Source organism: Nicotiana tomentosiformis, chromosome 9, assembly GCF_000390325.3.
Source record: "Nicotiana tomentosiformis chromosome 9, ASM39032v3, whole genome shotgun sequence".
NCBI classification, from domain to species: Eukaryota; Viridiplantae; Streptophyta; class Magnoliopsida; order Solanales; family Solanaceae; genus Nicotiana; species Nicotiana tomentosiformis.
Window position 1 is genome coordinate 96,873,045 of NC_090820.1, and position 20,485 is coordinate 96,893,529.

The following is a 20,485-nucleotide window of genomic DNA, read 5'->3' on the forward strand; positions in this document are numbered from 1 at the left end:
CTCCGTAGACGTTTATGTGGGTCATGTACGTATGTTGGGGTGTCGTTGGATCGAGTTGTATTTTGGGAACTTAACTACGACATAATGTATATAATGAAAAATAAACTAGCAACGTTTATATATTTATATAACTGATCTCTCCCCTATTTTACAAATGGTGACGCATTCCCTTTTTGGATCATGAATGAGTCGGGTAGGAAAGGTTTACTAGGCTTGCTCGACCGGGTTCACTCGGTTGAGCGCCGGTCGTGCTCCCCGATGTTGGGGCGTGACAAACTTGGTATCAGAGCCTAAGGTTTTAAAGTGTCCTAGGATGTCTCGTAGCCGTGTCTAGTAGAGCCCTTCTTATCGGTGTGTTGTCGACCACATCTATATTTTGGGGGCTACTTGGACATTTAAGAATGATACCCTTCATTGTTGTTGTATATCGTGCGGTAGAGCGGAACGTGAGGTTGTTTTCCCCTAACTCGTGCATTGTTCTAACTTTCAGTAAATGGCACCTAAGAAGAGAGCGAGAATTGGCCAAGAAGCCAATACCACCCCAGGAGTGGTTGTTGATCCCTTGCTTGATAATGCGGGTGAGGATAATCCCCTACTATCACACTGCCTGATTCGTCTACTCCAGAACAGACTACCCCAGTTCCTATACCCGCGGAGGGTGCAACAATCCCTCCTACCGGTATACCTGTTCCGCCTCCAGCCCCAGCTCCTGGTCCCGGTATTTCCGATGGGGAACTTAGGGAAGCTATTCAGATGCTGACTCAGTTAGTAGCTTCCCAGGTTCAGAGGTCAAATGTTGTACCCACCTCATTTAGCTTGCAAGGAGATTCTTCCGGTTCCAAGGTTAATAGGTTCCTTTAGTTAGACCCTCTAGTGTTCACTGGTACTGATCCCGCGGCAGACCCTCAGGATTTTATTGATGAGATGCATAAGACTCTCCGAGTTATGCATGCTACGGAGACAGAGGGAGTAGAGTTGGCCTCCTATCGTCTGAAAGGGGTGGCATATTCCTGGTTTGAGATGTGGGAGGATTCCCGTGAGGAGGGGAGCCCTCCGATGGGATGGAGTAAGTTTGCGGATGCCTTCATAGACCATTTCTTGCCTGCCGAGACTAAGGCAGCCCGTGCTGTGGAGTTTGAGACCCTTAAACAGGGTTGTAAGAGTATGTGGGAATATCATATGGAGTTTGTGCGCCTGTCAAAGTATGTTGCTCATATGATGCCGACTATGGAGACTAGGGTGCGTCGATTTGTGCAGGGCCTTAGCCCTTTGGTTATTAATGAGGCTGCCACAGCTGCTCTAAATTCTGACATGAACTATGGAAGGATGGTGGCATTTTCCCAAGCTACGGAGGCTCCAATGTTAAAGCTCAGGATGGAACGGGAAAGTAGTAGTAGGGCCCGATCAGCGGGCAACCTTGGGGATTCATTCGAAGGTGGGAGATCAACTTTACGGGGAGGATCATCAGGGTCATCCCAGTCTTATGCTCAGTCTTCAGCTAGTGCCTCGCCATTAGGGCACAGTTAGCAGCATGGGAGTCGCTTTAGGCTCGGTCAAGGTAGCAGGGGGTCCCAGCATCAAGGCCGATCAGGAGGGAGATTCTAGCAGCAGTAGAGGGCCCCATGCCCTAAGTGTGGGAGGATACATTCGGGAGTCTGCTACCTGGACATGTCAGTATGTTACGGATGCGGAATGAGAGGCCATATTTAGAGGGAGTGTCGTGCATCCCGTCAGGGTACAGGTAGGGGCACAACTCAGTCATCCAGTCCTACAGCTGCCACATCTTCAGCACACCCTCCAGCTCGAGGCTCTTCAGCACCCGTAGGGCGTGGTACAGCTAGGGGTGGTGTACAGAATTTGGGAGGACCCAGCCGATTCTATGCTATGAGTGGTCGACAAAGTGCAGAGGCTTCCCCAGATGTCGTCACAGGTATATTGAATGTTCAATCTCATGATGTGTATGCCCTTATTGATCCTGGATCTTCTTTGTCCTATGTTACTCCTTATATTGCTATGAGCTTCGGGATAGAACCGGAACAGCTTCATGAGCCATTCTCTGTATCTTTTCCGGTTGGCGAGTCTATTATGGCCGCATGGGTTTATAGGGATTGTGTTGTCACGGTGCGTGGCCGGGATACCATGGCCGATCTTATTGAACTAGGGATGATTTATTTTGACATAATAATGGGAATGGATTGGCTTTATTCATGTTTTGCCAAACTCGATTGCCGAGCCAGAATTATAAGGCTTGAGTTTCCTAACGAGCCAACTGTTGAATGGGAGGGGAATAATGTTATGCCAAAAGGTAGGTTTATTTCTTACCTTAAGGCTACAAAGATGATTAGGAAGGGGTATATTTACCAGAACCATGAATGTTTTCCTAATTTTGGGTTCAATTTGTATATTGCTTAAATAGATTGAGGTTGCTAAGGGTTCAGAAAAATTGTAGAGTCTAAAGAAGCGCAATTGAGGTATGTATGGCTAACTCTCTTCTTCCTAGAATCGAACTCCTGGTGTTCGAATATTTGGTGTAAGTTCCGACTTGATCATACTAGAATTGTTTGCCTTAGTGTGTTGGGTTGGAAGATTCATGTTCCCTAATTGTGTTAGATGTTTACCATGTCATCATGCTATTTGAGAACGTGATTATGATTTTCCAAGCTCCTTCCCTTACAAGTGAAATGCCTTATATGATGGTACTTATCGACACGAATGATGACGTTATTTGATTGAATAAAAAGGGAAAGACTTGAATTGTAAAATGTGCCCAAGTGCCAAGAACTATTTAATAAATGAGGTTGTTTGTGCCATGTAATGAAATATGGGAAAGAGATGTAAATTGAGTGAACAATTGGAAGAGGTTATGTCTCAAGTGAGATGGCTTAGCCAATCGGGCCGAGATCGGATGCCATGCCGTATACATGGTGGAATTTGTGTTGGAACTATTGATTTACATTGTGGATATGGATATGTCTCACTTGGGATGGCTTAGCCGGTCGGGCCGAGACCGGACTCCGTGTAAAAATACGGTGGCATTATGAGTTGTGGCTTTGGCACTAAAGATTATTAACCTAAAAAGATGAAAAGATTGAATTGGGAATTGTGTGATCCTTATTTGGTGTTTTCTTGTATTTTCATGAAGTACTTATTGATTATTGTGACTGCCTTCTCTTTGTTTCACTGTTCATTCTACTGAGATTGGTGTTTGCCTTACATACTAGTACTATTCGACAGTACTAACATTCCTTTTGCCGGGGGCGCTACATCTTTTAATAGATGTAGGTGGTTCTATCGCAGATAGCGCTGATCGCAGATAGTGGTGTTCTCCCTCACACTCATCACAACAGCCTTGGTGAGCCCCATTTCTTCCTGGGGTCATGTAGTCCTTCTTTGTATAATTTTTCATATTTTGAGGTATAGCCGGGGCCTGTTGCCGGTATTGTCATGTTGCTCTTTTGTACCCTTAGAGGCTCCGTAGACGTTTATGTGGGTCATGCACGTATATTGGGGTGTCGTTGGATCGAGTTGTATTTTGGGAACTTAACTACGACATAATGTATATAATGAAAAATGAACTAGAAATGTTTATATATATTTATATAACTGATCTCTCCCCTGTTTTACAAATGGTGACGCATTCCCTTTTTGGATCATGAATGAGTCGGGTAGGAAAGGTTTACTAGGCTTGCTCGACCGGGTTCACTCGGTTGAGCGCTGGTCGCGCTCCCCGAGGTTGGGGCGTGACAAATTATTTCTGTATTCTAAGATCTCAAAAAGCACTATTTATCATTCCTCGACTTGCGTGCGCAGTCCGAATAATTTTTTGAAAAGTTTTTATGTGAAAAATAGATTAAAATATAAAATAAAGCTTTAAAACTCAACTAAGTTGACTTCAGTCAACTTTTTTAACAAACGGATCCGTATCAGTATTTTAACAGTTACAATAGGTACGTATCATAATTTGGGACTTGAGCGTATGCCCGGAATCGAATTCGGAGGTCCCTAACTCAAATTATCACTATTTAACGGAAACTAGAAATCTAAAGTCTAAAGGTTTCTAAAAGTTTGACCACGGGGTTGACTTTATGGATATTGGACTCTGATTGAGATTCCGAAATTTTGAATAGCTTCGTTACGTCATTTATGACTTGTGTGCCAAATTTGAAATCATTCCGGATTCATTTAACATGTTTCAACACGAGCTTTGTAAATTGAAAAGTTTAAAACTCAAAAGTTTGAATCGAGGTGTAAATTGTGATTTTGATGTTTTTTTGACATGATTTAAAACCTCGAGTAAGTCCGTATCATATTTCAGGACTTGCTAAAAAATTTGGTTGGGGTCCTGGGGGTCTCTGGTTGATTTCGGGTGGTTAACGGATCATTTTTGGACTTGAGAAAACTGGAGAAATCTGCTTCTGGTTTCCTTCCTCGCGTTTGCGAGAGGGGTGTCGCGTTCGCGAAAAAGAAACTGGAGGGCATCTCGCGTTCGCGAAGGGCAAGCCAGGCAAGCATCGCGCTCGCAAGGTATCCCTCGCGTTCGTGAAGGGAAATGTTTGACAACACAAATTTGTGCTTCACGAATGCTAGGCACTGACCGTATTCGCGAAGAGTAAAAACCTGGGAAATAGAACTTAAGTTCTGGAAATGGGATTTCGACCCATTTTCCACCATTTTCGATTTTGAGCTCGGGTAAGACGAGTTTTGGGAGATATTTACGGGAAAACATTGGGGTAAGTGTTCCTTATCCTATATTGATTATATTTCATGATTCCATGCTCATTTACATCATGAATCCGTGAATTTATGAAAGAAAAATCAGATTTTTATAAAATTTTTCAAAAACATAAAATGAAGATTTGAAAGCCAATCCGATGTCGGAATTCGATAATTTTTGTATGGTTGAACTCGTATCGGAACGAGTGTTCGAATTTTATGAGTTTTTCCTAGATTTGAGACGTGGGTCCCACTGTCGAATATTAAAATGAATTTAGGATTTTTATCCGGAAAATTTATAAATTCATATGGAATTAATTCCTACGATTTGTATTGAGTATATTGAATTGTTTATGACTAAATTTGAGGATTTCAGACACGATTTCACGAGGCAAAGGTTTATTGGATTCTTGAAATTTGGTTGCAAAGCGAGGTAAGTGTCATGGTTAACCTTGACTTGAGGGAATAGAACCCTTGAATTGTTTGCTATGTGAATTTCATGTGTAACGATGTATAGGCAAGGTGACGAGTCCCTATACTTTGTCAAATTAATTGTTTGCATAATTATTAAATATCATAAATTATTTTAATACACGGCTTAATTGTTATAATAATGGTTTCTCTTACATTCCGTGTTATATATTAATTTTTGAATTCCTGCAATAATTGTTATATGCTTATTTGATTTATGTATCTTAATTGCTACTTGACATTTAGCATATTAAATATTAAACTGCCTATTTTCTCCCTGAGTTCCACAATTAATTGCTACGTGTCATTGTTTGTTTCATAAATGAATTTTAATTATTGTATGCCTCGATGCTTAATTATTTCTCATTTAACGTGGTATTTATTGGAGTAATCTTTGTTATATTTATGAGTTGTTAAAATATTGGGGAATCAGGTTGCAAGCCATAACAGACTTATTTAAAAGTTTATATTAGGGGATTGGGTTGCACGCCACAACAAACTTATTTAAAAGTCTATATTGGGGGATCGGGTTGCACGCCGCAACAGAATTGATTAAAATGAATATATTGGAGGAGTGGACTGCACGCCGCAACATAAGTGAGTATGAATATATTGTGGGAGCGGGTTGCACGCTGCCACGGAAATTTAATAAAATAATAATTCGTTACGACTGCTGAGTTGGCTTCAACTATTAAAATGAGTTACATAATTTATATCTATTATTGCTGTTATTACTATTATTGCGAACAAGTTAATGTAAATGACCTGTCTTAGCCTCATCACTATTTCATCGAGGTTAGGCTCGACACTTACAGTACATGGGGTCGGTTGTACTGATACTACACTCTGCACTTCTTGTGCAGATTTCGGAGCTGCCATGTTTACTGCTTTCGTGCTAGTACTTCCCCATACCACCATGGAGTTATAAGTAAGAGAAATCCTCTTTGGCACCTTATTTACAACATTAATCTCACTCAATATAATATGAATCACCTACAAGATTGTAACTTATTTAAGTGTGACATGCAATATGAAGCACAAAAGATTTAAAACTATATATTCTGATATTTCCTATCTCACAACATAGAAATTTATGATCTTATTACAAATATTATATTGAGAGAATTTATGGGCATGCTAGAGAGATTAATGTTACTTGATGAGTTTTTTTCACAACAATAAAGTAAATATGAGATTTTAGTCTTTAAAGAAGTTAACAAATGTGTCGTGTGCATATTTTGTGCATCTTTTTCCCATTTGAAAGCATTGCTAGGGTGAGGTATTATTTTTTGTTAAATTATTTTAATAATGATAATATGTGCATAATGCTAGTATAAAATTTAGTATAGTAGATTCCAATTAAATAGATATGACAATCTAAGTCTCTCTCGGGCAAAAATTTATAAATTAAGGAGCACATTTCCAGTGTCAGAGCAGCAAATGGCATGAATATCCAAGCCTTGAGAGCACAATGAAGCAGCAAAATGACTGGATTCATGATTAGGGACATGAGAAAAGATATGCTCGTCTCCCAGCATGCGCCTAACGCTCTAATCTATTCAACGGATAATTCTTCAGTCCACTCAGAAGGCCCCGAGAACATTGAATAGCAACCTATGAGGGGGAAGGAAAATTCCATGCCAACATAGGCACTCTTTTGGCTAAGTTGAAAGATATGGTCTTCTACCAAACGGAAGATACACAGCAAGGAAACCTGGAAAAATTTGAGAAAACTGATATCAAGTTACATATGCTATATTTCAGTTAATAAAAATTGATATATATAAAGAAAACCTAAATAAGAAAGAAAGAAGAAGTACATGTGCTAAAATCATGCCTAAACATGCCAAGACTAGATTCCTTGGTCGGACGAAGAAGCTATAACTCGGATAAGTGAGTCCTGCAACTCCAGCTCGAACAACTCCGATAATGAATGGAGCGACAAATGAGGCATTATAGGTGTATCTAGCTAATTGAAGAAGTATATGGTCTAAAGAATAGTATTGAGTATAAGCCTAACACTTGCTGGAAAATTTGAGCCACTATGTTAAGCAGTAAAAGGGGCGAGTGCGATAATTTCTTCATTTTCCTCTTTCCTTCATTTTCCATCATGCCTGTCAACAGCTGCAGCTTTTGCTTTTTCTCCACATTTCCTCAACATCTTAAGGGAAGCTATTTCCTCATCCATACACCCTTTCTTAATAAGAAACTACGGGGTCTCACTAAGAAAAAATAATAATACAAGAAGTGGCAAAGCCAAAAACCTACTACAGGCAAATGACCATCTCCAACCATAACAAAAGTTGTGAAATGCTGCCATGTTTACTGCTTTCGTGCTAGTACTTCCCCATAGCACCATGGAGTTATAAGTAAGGGAAATCCACTTTGTCACCATATGTCCAACATTAATCTCACTCAATATAATAAGAATCACTTGCAAGATTGTAACTTTTTTAAGTATGACATGCAATATGAAGCACAAAAGATTAAAAATTATATATTCTGATATTTCCTATCTCACAACATAGAAAATTCTGATCTTATTACGAATATTTTTTTGAGAAATATTATGTACATGCAAGAGAGATTAATGTTACTTGATGAGTTATTTTCATATCAATAAAGTAAATATGAGATTTTAGTCCTTAAAGAAGTTAAGAAATGAGTCATGTGCATATTTTGTGCATCATTTTCCATTTGAAAGTACTGCTAGGGTGATGTATTATTTTTGCGTAAATTATTTTAGTAATGATAATTTGTGCATAATGCTAGTATAAAATTTAATATAGTAGATTCCAATTAAATAAAAAATAAAAATAAAAGACTCTCTCGGGAAAAATATTATAAATTGAGAAGCACATTCCTAGTGTCAGAGCAACAAATGGCATGAATATCCAAGCCTTGAGAACAGAAAGGAGCAGCAAAACAGCTGGATTCATGATTAGGGACATGAGCAAATATATGCTCGTCTCCCAGCATGCTCCTAACGCTCTAATCTCTTCAATGTATGATTCTTCAGTCCACTCAGAAAGCCCCGAGAACATTGAATAACAGCCTATGAAGGGTATGGAAAATTCCATGCCAACATAGGCACTCTTTTGTTTCATTTGAAAGATATGGTCTTCTACCAAACGGAAGAGGCAGCATGGAAACTTGGAAAAATTTGAGAAAACTAATATCAAGTTACATATGCTATATTTCTGTTAATAAATATAGATATATACAAAGAAAACCTAAATAAGAAAGAAATAAAGAAGTACATGTGCTAAAATCATGACTAAACATGCCGAGACTAGAGTCTTCCGTCGTCCGAAGAAGTTGTTACTCGGATAAGTGAGTCCAGCAACTCCGGCACGAACAACTCCGGTAATGAGCGGAGCGGCAAATGAGGCATTATAGGTGTATCTAGCTGATTGCAGAAGTAATGGTCCAAAGAATAGTATTGATTCTAAGCCCAACACTTGTTGGAAAATTTGAGCCACTATGTTAAGCAGTAAAAGGTGCGAGTGTGATAATTTCTTCCTTTTTCTCTTGCATTCATTTTCCATCATGCCTGCCAACAGCTGCAGCTCTTCTTCTGCTCCACATTTCCTCATCATCTTAAGCGTAGCTATTTCCTCATCCATACACCCTTTCTTAATAAGAAACCACGAGGTCTCACTAATAAAGAAAGACAATACAAAAGTGAAAAAGCCAAAAACCTGCTACAGGCAAATGACCATCTCCAACCAAAACGGAAGTTGTGAGATGCTGCCATGTTTACTGCTTTTATGCTAGTACTTGCCCATAGCACCATGGAGTTATAAGTAAGGGAAATCCACTTTGTCGCCGTATTTCCAACATTAATCTCACTCAATATAATATTTATCGCCTACAAGATTGTAACTTTTTTAAGTATGACATGCAATATGATGCACAAAAGATTTAAAATTATATATTCTGATATTTCCTATCTCACAACATAGAAAATTATTATCTTATTACGAATATTATATTGAGAGAATTTATGTACATGCAAGAGAGATCAATGTTACTTGATTAGTTCTTTTCACAACAATAAAGTAAATATGAGATTTTAGTCCTTAAAGGAATTAAGAAATGAGTCGTGCATATTTTGTGCGTCTTTTTCCATTTGAAAGCACTGCTAAGGTGAGGTATTATTTTTGCATAAATTATTTTAGTAATGATAATATGTGCATAATGCTAGTATAAATTTAGTATAGTAGATTCCAATTAAATAGAAAAGAAAATCAAAGTCTCTCGGGCAAAAATTTATAAATTGAGAAGCACATTCCCAGTGTCAGAGCAACAAATGGCATGAATATCCAAGTCTTGAGAGCAGAAAGGAGCAGCAAAATGGTTGGATTCATGATTAGGGACATGAGCAAATATATGTTCTTCTCCCAACATGCGCCTAACGCTCTAATATCTTCAGCGTATGATTCTTCAGTCCACTCAGAAGGCCCCGAGAACATTGAATAGTAGCCTATGAGGGGTATGGAAAAATCCATGCCAACATAGGCACTCTTTTGTCTCATTTGAAAGATATGGTTTTCTACCAAACGGAAGAACCAGCAAGGAACCTTGGAAAAATCTGAGAAAACTAATATAAAGTTACATATGCTATATTTCCGTAAATAAAAATTGATATATACAAAGAAATCCTAAATAAGATAGAAATGAAGAAATATATGTGCTAAAATCATGACTAAACATGCCGAGACTAGAGTCTTGCATCGGCCGAAGAAGTTGTTACTCGGATAAGTGAGTCCAGCAACTCCAGCCCGAACCACTTCGGCAATAAGCGGAGCGACAAATGAGGCATTATAGGTATATCTAGCTGATTGCAGAAGTAATGGTTCAAAGAATAATTTTGAGTCTAAGCCCAACACTTGCTGAAAAATTTGAGCCACAATGTTAAGCAGTAAAAGGTGCGAGTGTGATAATTTCTTCCTTTTCCTCTTGCATTCATTTTCCATCATGCCTACCAACGGCTGCAGCTCTTCTTCTACTCCACATTTCCTCATCATCTTAAGGGTAACTATTTCCTCATCCATACACCCTTTCTTAATAAGAAACAAAGATGTATCACTAAGAAAGAAAGACAATACAAGAAGAGGAAAAGCCAAAAACCTGCTACAGGCAAATGACCATATCTAACCATAACATGAGTTGTGAGATGCTGCCACGTTTACTGCTTTCATGCTAGTACTTCCCCATAGCACCATGGAGTTATAAGTAAGGGAAATCCACTTTGTCACCGTATTTCCAATATTAATCTCGCTCAATATAATATGAATCACCTGCAAGATTGTAACTTTTTTAAGTATGACATGCAATATGAAGCACAAAAGATTTAAAATTATATATTCTGATATTTCCTATCTCACGACATAGAAAATTTTGATCTTATTACGAATATTATATTGAGAGAATTTATGTGCATGCAAGAGAGATTAATGTTACTTGATGAGTTTTTTTCACAACAATAAAGTAAATATCAGATTTTAGTCCTTAAAGAAGTTAAGAAATGAGTCATGTGCATATTTTGTGCATCTTTTTCCATTTGAAAGCACTGCTAGGGTGAGGTGTTATTTTTGCGTAAATTATTTTAGTAATGGTAATTTGTGCATAATGCTAGTATAAAATTTACTATAGTAGATTCCAATTAAATAGAAAAGAAAACCAAAGTCTCTCTCGGGCAAAATATTATAAAATGAGAAGCACATTCTCAGTATCAGAGCAGCAAATGGCACGAATATCCAAGCCTTGAGAGCACAAAGGAGCAGCAAAATGGCTGGATTAATGATTAGGGACATGAGCAAATATATGAGCGTCTCCCAGCATACGCCTAACGCTCTAATCTCTTCAGCGTATGATTCTTCAGTTCACTCAGAAGGCCCCGAGAACATTGAATAGCAACCTATGAGGGGGAAGGAAAATTTCATGCCAACATAGGCACTCTTTTGGCTAAATTGAAAGATATGGTCTTCTACCAAACGGAAGAGATCAAGCAAGGAAACTTGGAAAAATCGGAGAAAACTAATATCAAGTTACATATGCTATATTTTCGTATATAAAAATTGATATATACAAAGAAATCCTAAATAACATAGAAATGAAGAAATACATGTGCTAAAATCATGACTAAACATGCCGAGACTAGAGTCTTCCGTCGGCCGAAAAAGTTGTTACTCGGATAAGTGAGTCCAGCAACTCCAGCCCGAACAACTCCGACAATGAGCGAAGCGATAAATGAGGCATTATAGGTATATCTAGCTGTTTGCATAAGTAATGGTTCAAAGAATAGTTTTGAATCTAAGCCAACACTTGTTGGAAAATTTGAGCTACTATGTTAAGCAGTAAAAGGGGCGAGTGTGATAATTTCTTTCTTTTCCTCTTGCCATCATTTTCTATCATGCCTGCCAGCAGCTGCAGCTCTTCTTCTGCTCCACATTTCCTCATCATCTTAAGGGTATCTATTTCCTCATCCATATGCCCTTTCTTAATAACAAACCACGAGGTCTCACTAAGAAAGAAAGACAATACAAAAAGTAGAAAAGCCAAAAACCTGCTAGAGGCAAATGACAATCTCCAACCATAACGGAAGTTGTGAGATGCTGCCATGTTTACTGCTTTCGTACTAGTACTGCCCCATAGCACCATGGAGTTATAAGTAAGGGAAATCCACTTTGTCACCATATTTCCAACATTAATCTCACTCATTATAATATGATTCACCTACAAGATTATAACTTTTTTAAGTATGACATGCAATATGAAGCACAAAAGATTTAAAATTATATATTCTTATATTTTCTTTCTCACGACATAGAAAATTTTGATCTTATTACGAATATTATATTGAGAGAATTTATGTGCATGCAAGAGAGATTAATGTTACTTGATGAGTTTTTTTCATAACAATAAAGTAAATAAGAGATTTTAGTCCTTAAAAAATTAAGAAATGAGTCGTGCATATTTTGTGCATCTTTTTCAATTTGAAAGCACTGCTAGGGTGAGGTATTATTTTGCATAAATTATTTTAGTAATGGTAATATGTGCATAATGCTAGTATAAAATTTAGTATAGTAGATTCAAATTAAATAGAAAATAAAATCAAAGTCTCTCTTGGGCAAATATTTATAAATTGAGAAGTACATTCCCATTGTCAGAGCAACAAATGGCATGAATATCCAAGCCTTGAGAGCATAAAGGAGCAGCAAAACGACTGGATTCATGATTAGGGACATGAGCAAATATATGCTCATCTCCCAGCATGCACCTAACGCTCTAATCTCTTCAGCGTATGATTTTTCAGTCCACTCAGAAGGTCCCGAGAACATTGAATAGTAGCCTATGAGGGGTATGGAAAATTGCATGCCAACATAGGCACTCTGTTGGCTCATTTGAAAGATATGGTCTTCTACCAAACGGAAGAGACCCAGCAAGGAAGCTTGGAAAAATCTGAGAAAACTAATATCAAATTACATACGCTATATTTCCGTTTATCAAAATTGATATATATACAAAGAAATCCTAAATAATAAAGAGATGAAGAAGTAGATGTGCTAAAATCATGACTAAACATGCCGAGACTAGAGTTTTCTATCGGCCGAAGAAGTTGTTACTCGGATAAGTGAGTCCAGCAACTCCAACCCGAACAACTCCGGCAATGAGCGGAGCGACAAATGAGGCATTATAGGTGTATCTAGCTGATTGCAGAAGTAATGGTACAAAGAATAGTATTGAGTCTAAGCCCAACACTTGCTGGAAAATTTGAGCCACTACGTTAAGCAGTAAAAGGTGTGAGTGTGATAATCTCTTCCTTTTACTTTTTCATTCATTTTCCATCATGCCTGCCAACAGCTGCAGCTCTTTTTCTGCTCCACATTTCCTCATCATCTTAAGGGTAGCTATTTCCTCATCCATACGCCCTTTCTTAAAAAGAAACCATGGGGTATCACTACGAAAGAAAGACAATACAAGAAGTGGAAAAGCCAAAATCCTGCTACAAGCAAATGACCATCTCCAACCATAACGGAAGTTGTGAGATGCTACCATGTTTACTGCTTTTGTGCTATTACTTTCCCATAGTGCCATGGAGTTATAAGTAAGAGAAATCCACTTTGTAACCGTATTTCCAACATTAATATCACTCAATATAATATGAATCACCTGCAAGATTGTAACTTTTTAAAGTATGACATGCAATATGAAGCACAAAAGATTTAAAATTATATATTATGATATTTTCTATCTCACAACATAGAAAATTCTGATGTTACTATGAATATTATATTGAGAGAATTTATGTGCATGCAAGAGAGATTAATGTTACTTGATGAGTTTATTTCACAACAATAAAGTAAATATGAGATTGTAGTCCTTAAAGAAGTTAAGAAATGAGTCATGTGCATATTTTGTGCATCTTTTTCCATTTGAAAGCACTGCTAGGGTGAGTTTTTATTTTTGCGTAAATTATTTTAGTAATGATAATTTGTGCATAATGCTAGTATAAAATTTAGTATAGTAGATTCCAATTAAATAGAAAAGAAAATCAAAGTCTCTCTCGGGCAAAAATTTATAAATTGAGAAGCAAATTCCTAATGTCAGAGCAGCAAATGGCATGAATATCCAAGCCTTGAGAGCAGAAAGGAGCATCAAAACGGCTGGATTCATGATTAGGGACATGAGAAAATATATGCTCGTCTCCCAGCATGCGACTAATGCTCTAATCTCTTTAGCGTATGATTCTTCAGTCCACTCAGAAGGCCCCGAGAACATTGAATAGCAGCCTATGAGGGGTATGAAAAATTCCATGCCAACATAGGCACTTTTTTGGCTCATTTGAAAGATATGGTCTTCTACCAAACTGAAGAAACCCAGCAAGAAAATCTGAAAAAATCGGAGAAAACTAATATCAAGTTACATATGCTACATTTCCATTATATGCAATATGAAGTACAAATGATTTAAAATTATATATGACATGCAATATTATAACGACCCGACCAGTTGTTTCGAGAGTTATACTCCCGTTTTCCCTATTTCTACTTCTTTTTATTTTATTCAGCTATATTTTTTTATATTGGGCGAGTTGGTTCGGGACCAGAGTAGTTTCAGAGTGAATTGAGATACTTAGTCTCTTAAGTAGAAACTTAAGTTGAAAAAGTCAATCGGATGTTGACCTATATGTAAACGATCTCGGATTTAAATTCTGATGGTTCTGTTAGCTCCGTTAGGTGATTTTGGACTTAGGAGTGCGTCCGAAATGTGATTTGGAGGTCCGTGATAGAATTAGGCTTGAATTGGCGAAATTGGAAATTTGACGATTTCGGTCGACAGTGGAAAATTTGATACCGGGGGCCGGGTTTGAGCCAATTTCGGGTTTTGGTCTAATTTTGTAGCTTTTCTTGTGGAATTCATTTCATTAGTGCATATTGATGGTATTGTACTGATTGTGAATAGATTCGGAGCATTTGGAGGCTGAGTCCAGAGGCAAGAGCATTGCGGGGTAGAGATTTGACCGGTTTGAGGTAAGTAACGATTGTAAATCTAGTCCTGAGGGTACGAAACCCCGAATTTTGTATCATTCTACTATTTTTAGTGACGCACATGCTAGGTGATGGGTGTGTGGGCGTGCACTGTTGGGGATTGTGACTTGGTCCGTCCCGTAGCAACTGTAAAGTTGCATATTTTGCTGAAACTATATGATATTTATATGTTTTAGAAAGAGTTCTGTAAATTGGGTAGAATGCCATGTTTGGGCCTTGCGCCAGTGCTGTTTGGACCCTTAGGGGCTTTTTCTTACCATCCTCTCATTGTTTTCGATTGAAAATCCATACTCAGTCATGTTTATACTTGTTTAAAGCATAAATCAGTTTTATGACTTTATTTTGATGCATATAAATGTTTTGGGCCGAATGCCCTGTTTCACTGAAATGCCCGAGTGGCTTGAGAGGTTTATGACTGAGTGAGGCCGAGGGCCTGATTTGTGAGGTTGAGTGTGGATCGGGGCTGCCAGCCTGTAGCATACTTTATTATTATAGCACGTGACTTGTTCGTGCAGCACGTGAGTTGTCCATGCAGATTATAGCACTTGGGCTGAAGGAGCCCCTCCGGAGTCTGTACACACCCCCAGTGAGCGCAGGTACCTACTGAATGCGAGTGCCGAGTGCTGAGTGACTGGGAGGCACGAGTGATTGTGAGGTATGCCCGAGTGGCAAGAGTGATTGTGAGGTATGCCCGAGTGGCAAGAGTGATATTGAGTTATGCCTGAGTGGCACGAGTGACTGTGATGTTTGCCCGAGGGGCTGTATATGAGTGATGTTTTGCTCGAGGGGCTGTTTATGATTTCACCATTTTGCTCACCTTCGCATTTTTTCTCTGTTTGAAAACTGTTGAAAAATTTCTTCAAATGATTTTTACTGGAACTGGGTTTAAACGAGATGTTTTGATTCAAATCCTGATTTTAAAAGCATGTGGTATTTTATTGAGTTTTCCTGATATGAATGTTGTATGCTTTATTGCTTGCACTACTGCTCAATCTTTATTTATTGTTGTTACTTACTGAGTTGACGTACTCACGTTACTCCCTGCACCTTGTGTGCAGATTCCGGTGTAGCTGGACACGGTAGCAGTTATTGATTGTTCTGGTTGCAGATTTTCTTGGAGATAGCAAGGTAGCTGTTTGGCGATCGCAGCCCCTGCTCTTCTCCCTCTTATCTTCCTCTAGTTGTATTAGCTATTTTCCAGGCTGAGTTAGCCTTGATATTGTTACACAGATTGTAGTAGATTCTCATGACTAGTGACACCCCGATGTCGGGTTTATCCTTCCGCACTTTTATTTTGATTGGAACACCTTTATGAAGGTTTTTAATATTAAATAACATTGAAATTATCTTTGAAATGAAAATATCGGTTTGTTTTGGAAATGAGTCAGCTTTCCTAGTTCCACGATAGGCGCCATCACGACAAGGGTTAGTTTGGGTCGTGTCAGATTGGTATCAGAGCCTAGGTTACATAGGTCTCACGAGTCATGAGCGGGTTTAGTAGAGTCTTGCGGATCGGTACAGAGTCGTCTGTACTTATCTTCAGGAGGCTGCAGAACCTTTAGTAAACTCCACATTTTTGAATTCTTGTCATGTGAATCTGTTAATTCTAGTAACTAAACATCTATTGTTTCATTCTCTCACAGATGGTGAGGACTCATGCTACCGGTCAGGAGGGCCAGCCACCAGTATCACTAGCCAGGGCCGCGAGAGGCCGAGGCCGCGGTAGAGGCCGTGGTAGGGGCAGAGGTGCAGCTCGTACAACAGCTGGGGTAGTACCTGCAGATCCACCGATTTTCCCAGATCAGGACTAGGTTCCTGTTTTTGATGCACCAGCTCAGGCACCGCCTATGCCTATTGTGATTCCAGGCCTTCAGGAGGCCCTAGCTCAGATTCTGACAGCGTGTACCGGCATTGCCCAGGCCGTCTGTATTTCGACGGCCGCAGCCACTTCTCAGGCCAGGAGAGGCACTCAGACTCCCGTTGCTCGCACACCCGAGCAGGTTGTTCAGGGACTTCAGACACCAGAGGCACTACCAGCCCATCCGATTGTAATTGCTCAGGATTATGTGGTTCCTGCTATGCCTGAGGATGATCAGCGTAGGTTGGAGAGGTTTGAGAGACTCCAGCCACTACCTTTCAATGGCACAGAGAGAGAGGATGCTCATGACTCTTTGGACAGGTGTTAGAGGATACTTCGTCCTGCTGGTATTTTGGAGACTTGTGGGGTCTCATTCACTAACTTTCAGTTTTCTGGGGCTGCACTCAGATGGTAGGAGACTTACGAGAGGCGTAGGCCTGATGGCGCAGAACCCCTTACTTGGCAGTAGTTCTCCGTGGTCTTTTTGGAGAAGTTCATGCCTCAATCCAGCAGAGAGGAGCTGCGCAGACAGTTTGAGCGGCTTCGCCTGAGTGATATGTCTGTGACACAGTATGAGATGCGATTCTCTGAGTTGGCCCGTCATGCTATCTGGTTGGTTCCCATGGACAGAGAGAGGATCATGAGGTTTATTGATGGCCTCACTTATCAGCTACAGTTGCTCATGACCAGGGAGCGGGTTTCGGGTGCTACCTTTGATGAGGTTGTCGACATTGCTCGGCAGATTGAGATGGTTCGCGGTCAGGAGAGGGTTGAGCGGGAGGCCAAGAGGCCTCGTGGTCAGGGGTGGATTCAGCGGTGCTCCTTTTAGGGGTCAGTTCCAGCACGATAGAGGTTGTCATTTAAGACAGGCTCAGTCAGCTCGGCCATTTTACCGTGGTGCATCATCTGGCCATTGTTCTCATAGTTCTCATCAGGGCCACTCATCACTTAGTGCCCTTCCAGTTCAGAGTTCGTCCCGTGCTCCACCTGTTAAGGGCTCTTCCATGCCAGGTTCTTCTACCAGTTATCCCGGTACTAGGGGTTCCCTTCAGTTTCCGTCGCAGTACTAGGGAGTTGGTTTGAGTGTGGGGAGCTTGGGCATATGTGGATGAAGTGTCCTCGTCGTCATGGAGGTCTATCTCAGCAGAGGAGTCATCTTCCGACTACAGCACCAGTTACCTCAACACTCGCCCAGTCAGCTCGGGGTGGAGGTCAGTCAGCTAGGGGTCGCCCTAGAGGGGGAGGCAGATCAGGGGGTGGTTAGGCCCGTTTCTATGCCCTCCCTACTAGACCAGATGCTATTGCTTCAGATGCTGTGATTACAAGTATTGTCTCAGTTTGTCACAGAGATGCCTTAGTATTATTTAACCCTGGTTCCACGTATTCATATGTTTCCTCGTATTTCGCCCATTTTCTAGATATGCCCCATGAGTTTCTAGTTTCTTCTGTTCATGTATCTACTCCTGTGGGTGATACTATTATTGTGGACCATGTATATCGGTCATATGTGGTGACTATTGGGGGTCTGGAGACCCAAGTGGACCTTTTGCTGCTCAATATGGTCGACTTTGATGTGATATTGTGTATGGATTGGTTATATCCATGTCATGCTGTTCTAGATTGTCACACTAAGATGGTGATGTTGGCTATGCCGGGAATTTCGAGGGTTGAGTGGAGCGGTTCTGTAGATTATGTACCAAGTAGGGTGATTTCATATTTGAAGGCTCAGCGCATGGTTGATAAAGGTTGCCTATCTTATTTGTCTTTTGTGAGGGATGTTAGTGCAGAGACTCTTGTCATTGATTCTATTCCGGTGGTACGTGATTTTCCGGATGTGTTTCCTGTAGACCTGCCGGGCATGCCGCCTGACAGGGATGTTGACTTTGGTATTGATATGGTGCCGGGCACTCAGCCCATTTTTATTCCACCGTATCGTATGGCACCGGCGGAGTTGAAGGAATTGAAAGAACAACTTTAGGAACTCCTTGATAAGGGGTTTATTTGACCTAGTATGTCACCTTGGGGTGCACCGGTTCTATTTGTGAAGAAGAAGGATAAATCCATGAGAATGTGTATTGATTACAGGCAGTTGAACAAGGTCACAGTCAAGAACAAGTATCCTTTGGCTCGTATTGATGATTTATTCTACCAACTTCAGGGAGCGAGGGTGTTCTCCAAGATTGATTTGAGGTCCGGTTATCACCAGCTGAAGATTCGGGATTCAAATATTCTTAAGACACTTTCAGGACCCGATATGGCCATTATGAGTTCTTTGTGATGTCTTTTGGGCCGACCAATGCCCCAGCAACGTTCATGCATTTAATGAACAATGTATTCCAGCCCTATTTGGACTCATTCATTGTTGTATTCATTGATGACATCCTGGTGTACTCTCGTAGCTAGGAGGAGCACGCTCAGCATTTGAGGATTGTATTACAGAGATTGAGGGAGGAGAAACTTTATGCAAAGTTCTCCAAATGTGAGTTTTGGCTCAGTTCAGTAGCATTCTTGGGGCATATGGTGTCCAGTGAGGGTATTCAGGTGGATTCAAAGAAGATAGAGGCGGTGCAGAGTTGGCCCAGACCATCCTCATCCACGAAGATTAGGAGCTTTCTTGGTTTGGCGGGTTACTACCGTCGCTTTGTGGAGGGATTTTCATCTATTGCATCGCCCTTGACCAAATTGACCCAAAAGGGTGCTCCATTCAGGAGGTCGGATGAATGTGAGGAGAGCTTTCAGAAGCTCAAGACTGCTTTGACCACATCTCTAGTGTTAGTTCTTCCATCAGCTTTAGGTTTTTACACCGTGTATTGTGATGCCTCGAGGATAGGCATTGGTTGTGTTTTGATGCAGGAGGGTAGGGTGATTGCCTATGCCTCGCTCCAGTTGAAGACCCATGAGAAGAACTATACTTTCCATGATCTTGAGTTAGCAGCCATTGTTCACGCCTTGAAGATTTGGCGTCATTATTTGTATGGGGTTTATTGTGAGATCTATACTGATCACCGAAGTCTACAGTATTTGTTAAAGCAGAAGGACCTTAATTTGCATCAGCGGAGATGGTTGGAGCTTCTTAAGGACTATGATATCACTATTTTGTACCATCCGGGGAAGGGCAATGTGGTGGCCGATGCTTTGAGTCGCCGGGCAGAGAGTTTGGGGAGTTTAGTATATCTTCCAGCAGCAGAGAGACCTTTGGCATTGGATGTTTAGGCCTTAGCGGGCCAGCTTGTCAGATTGGATATTTCGAAGCCTAGTCGGGTACTGGCTTATGTGGTCTCCAGGTCTTCTCTTTATGACCGTATCAGGGAGCGTCAGTATGATGACCCCCACTTGCTCGTTCTTCAGGACAGGGTTCAGAGAGGTGATGCTAGGGATGTGACTATTGGTGATGACGACGTGCTGAGAATGAAGGGCCGAATATGTGTGCCTAATATAGATGGGCTTCGAGAGTTGATTCTTGAGGAGGCCCACAGCTCGCGGTATTCTATCCATCCGGGTGCCACGAAGATGTACCAGGATTTGAGGCAGCACTATTGGTGGAGGCGGATGAAGAAGGATATAGTCAGGTTTGTGGCTCGGTGCCTCAACTGTCAGCAGGTTAAGTATGAGCATCAGAGACCGGGTGGCTTGCTTCAGAGATTAGAGATCCCAGAGTGGAAGTGGGAGCGGATCACCATGGACTTTGTAGTTGGGCTCCCACGGACTTTGAGGAAGTTCGATGCTATTTGGGTTATTGTGGATCGGCTGACCTAGTCCGCGCACTTCATTCCAGTTAGTACTACTTACTCTTCAGAGCAGTTGGCTGAGATTTACATCCGAGAGATCGTTTGCCTGCATGGTGTCCCAGTTTCCATCATTTCAGATAGGGGTACTCAATTCACAT

General features: G+C 40.5%; 1 protein-coding gene across 1 annotated transcript; it reads left to right on the plus strand.

The window, feature by feature from the left end:
- Positions 1 to 924: 924 nt before the first annotated feature.
- Positions 925 to 1,527, plus strand: LOC138899239 (uncharacterized). Its single transcript, XM_070185381.1, has one exon. It carries the CDS (start codon positions 925 to 927, stop codon positions 1,525 to 1,527), a length of 603 nt encoding a protein of 200 aa, XP_070041482.1.
- The last annotated feature ends 18,958 nt before the right edge of the window (positions 1,528 to 20,485 follow it).

What these genes read in the sequence shown, in the direction of transcription:
- LOC138899239 (XM_070185381.1), top strand. Translation starts at nt 925, where the DNA reads ATGCATAAGACTCTCCGAGTTATGCATGCTACGGAGACAGAGGGAGTA.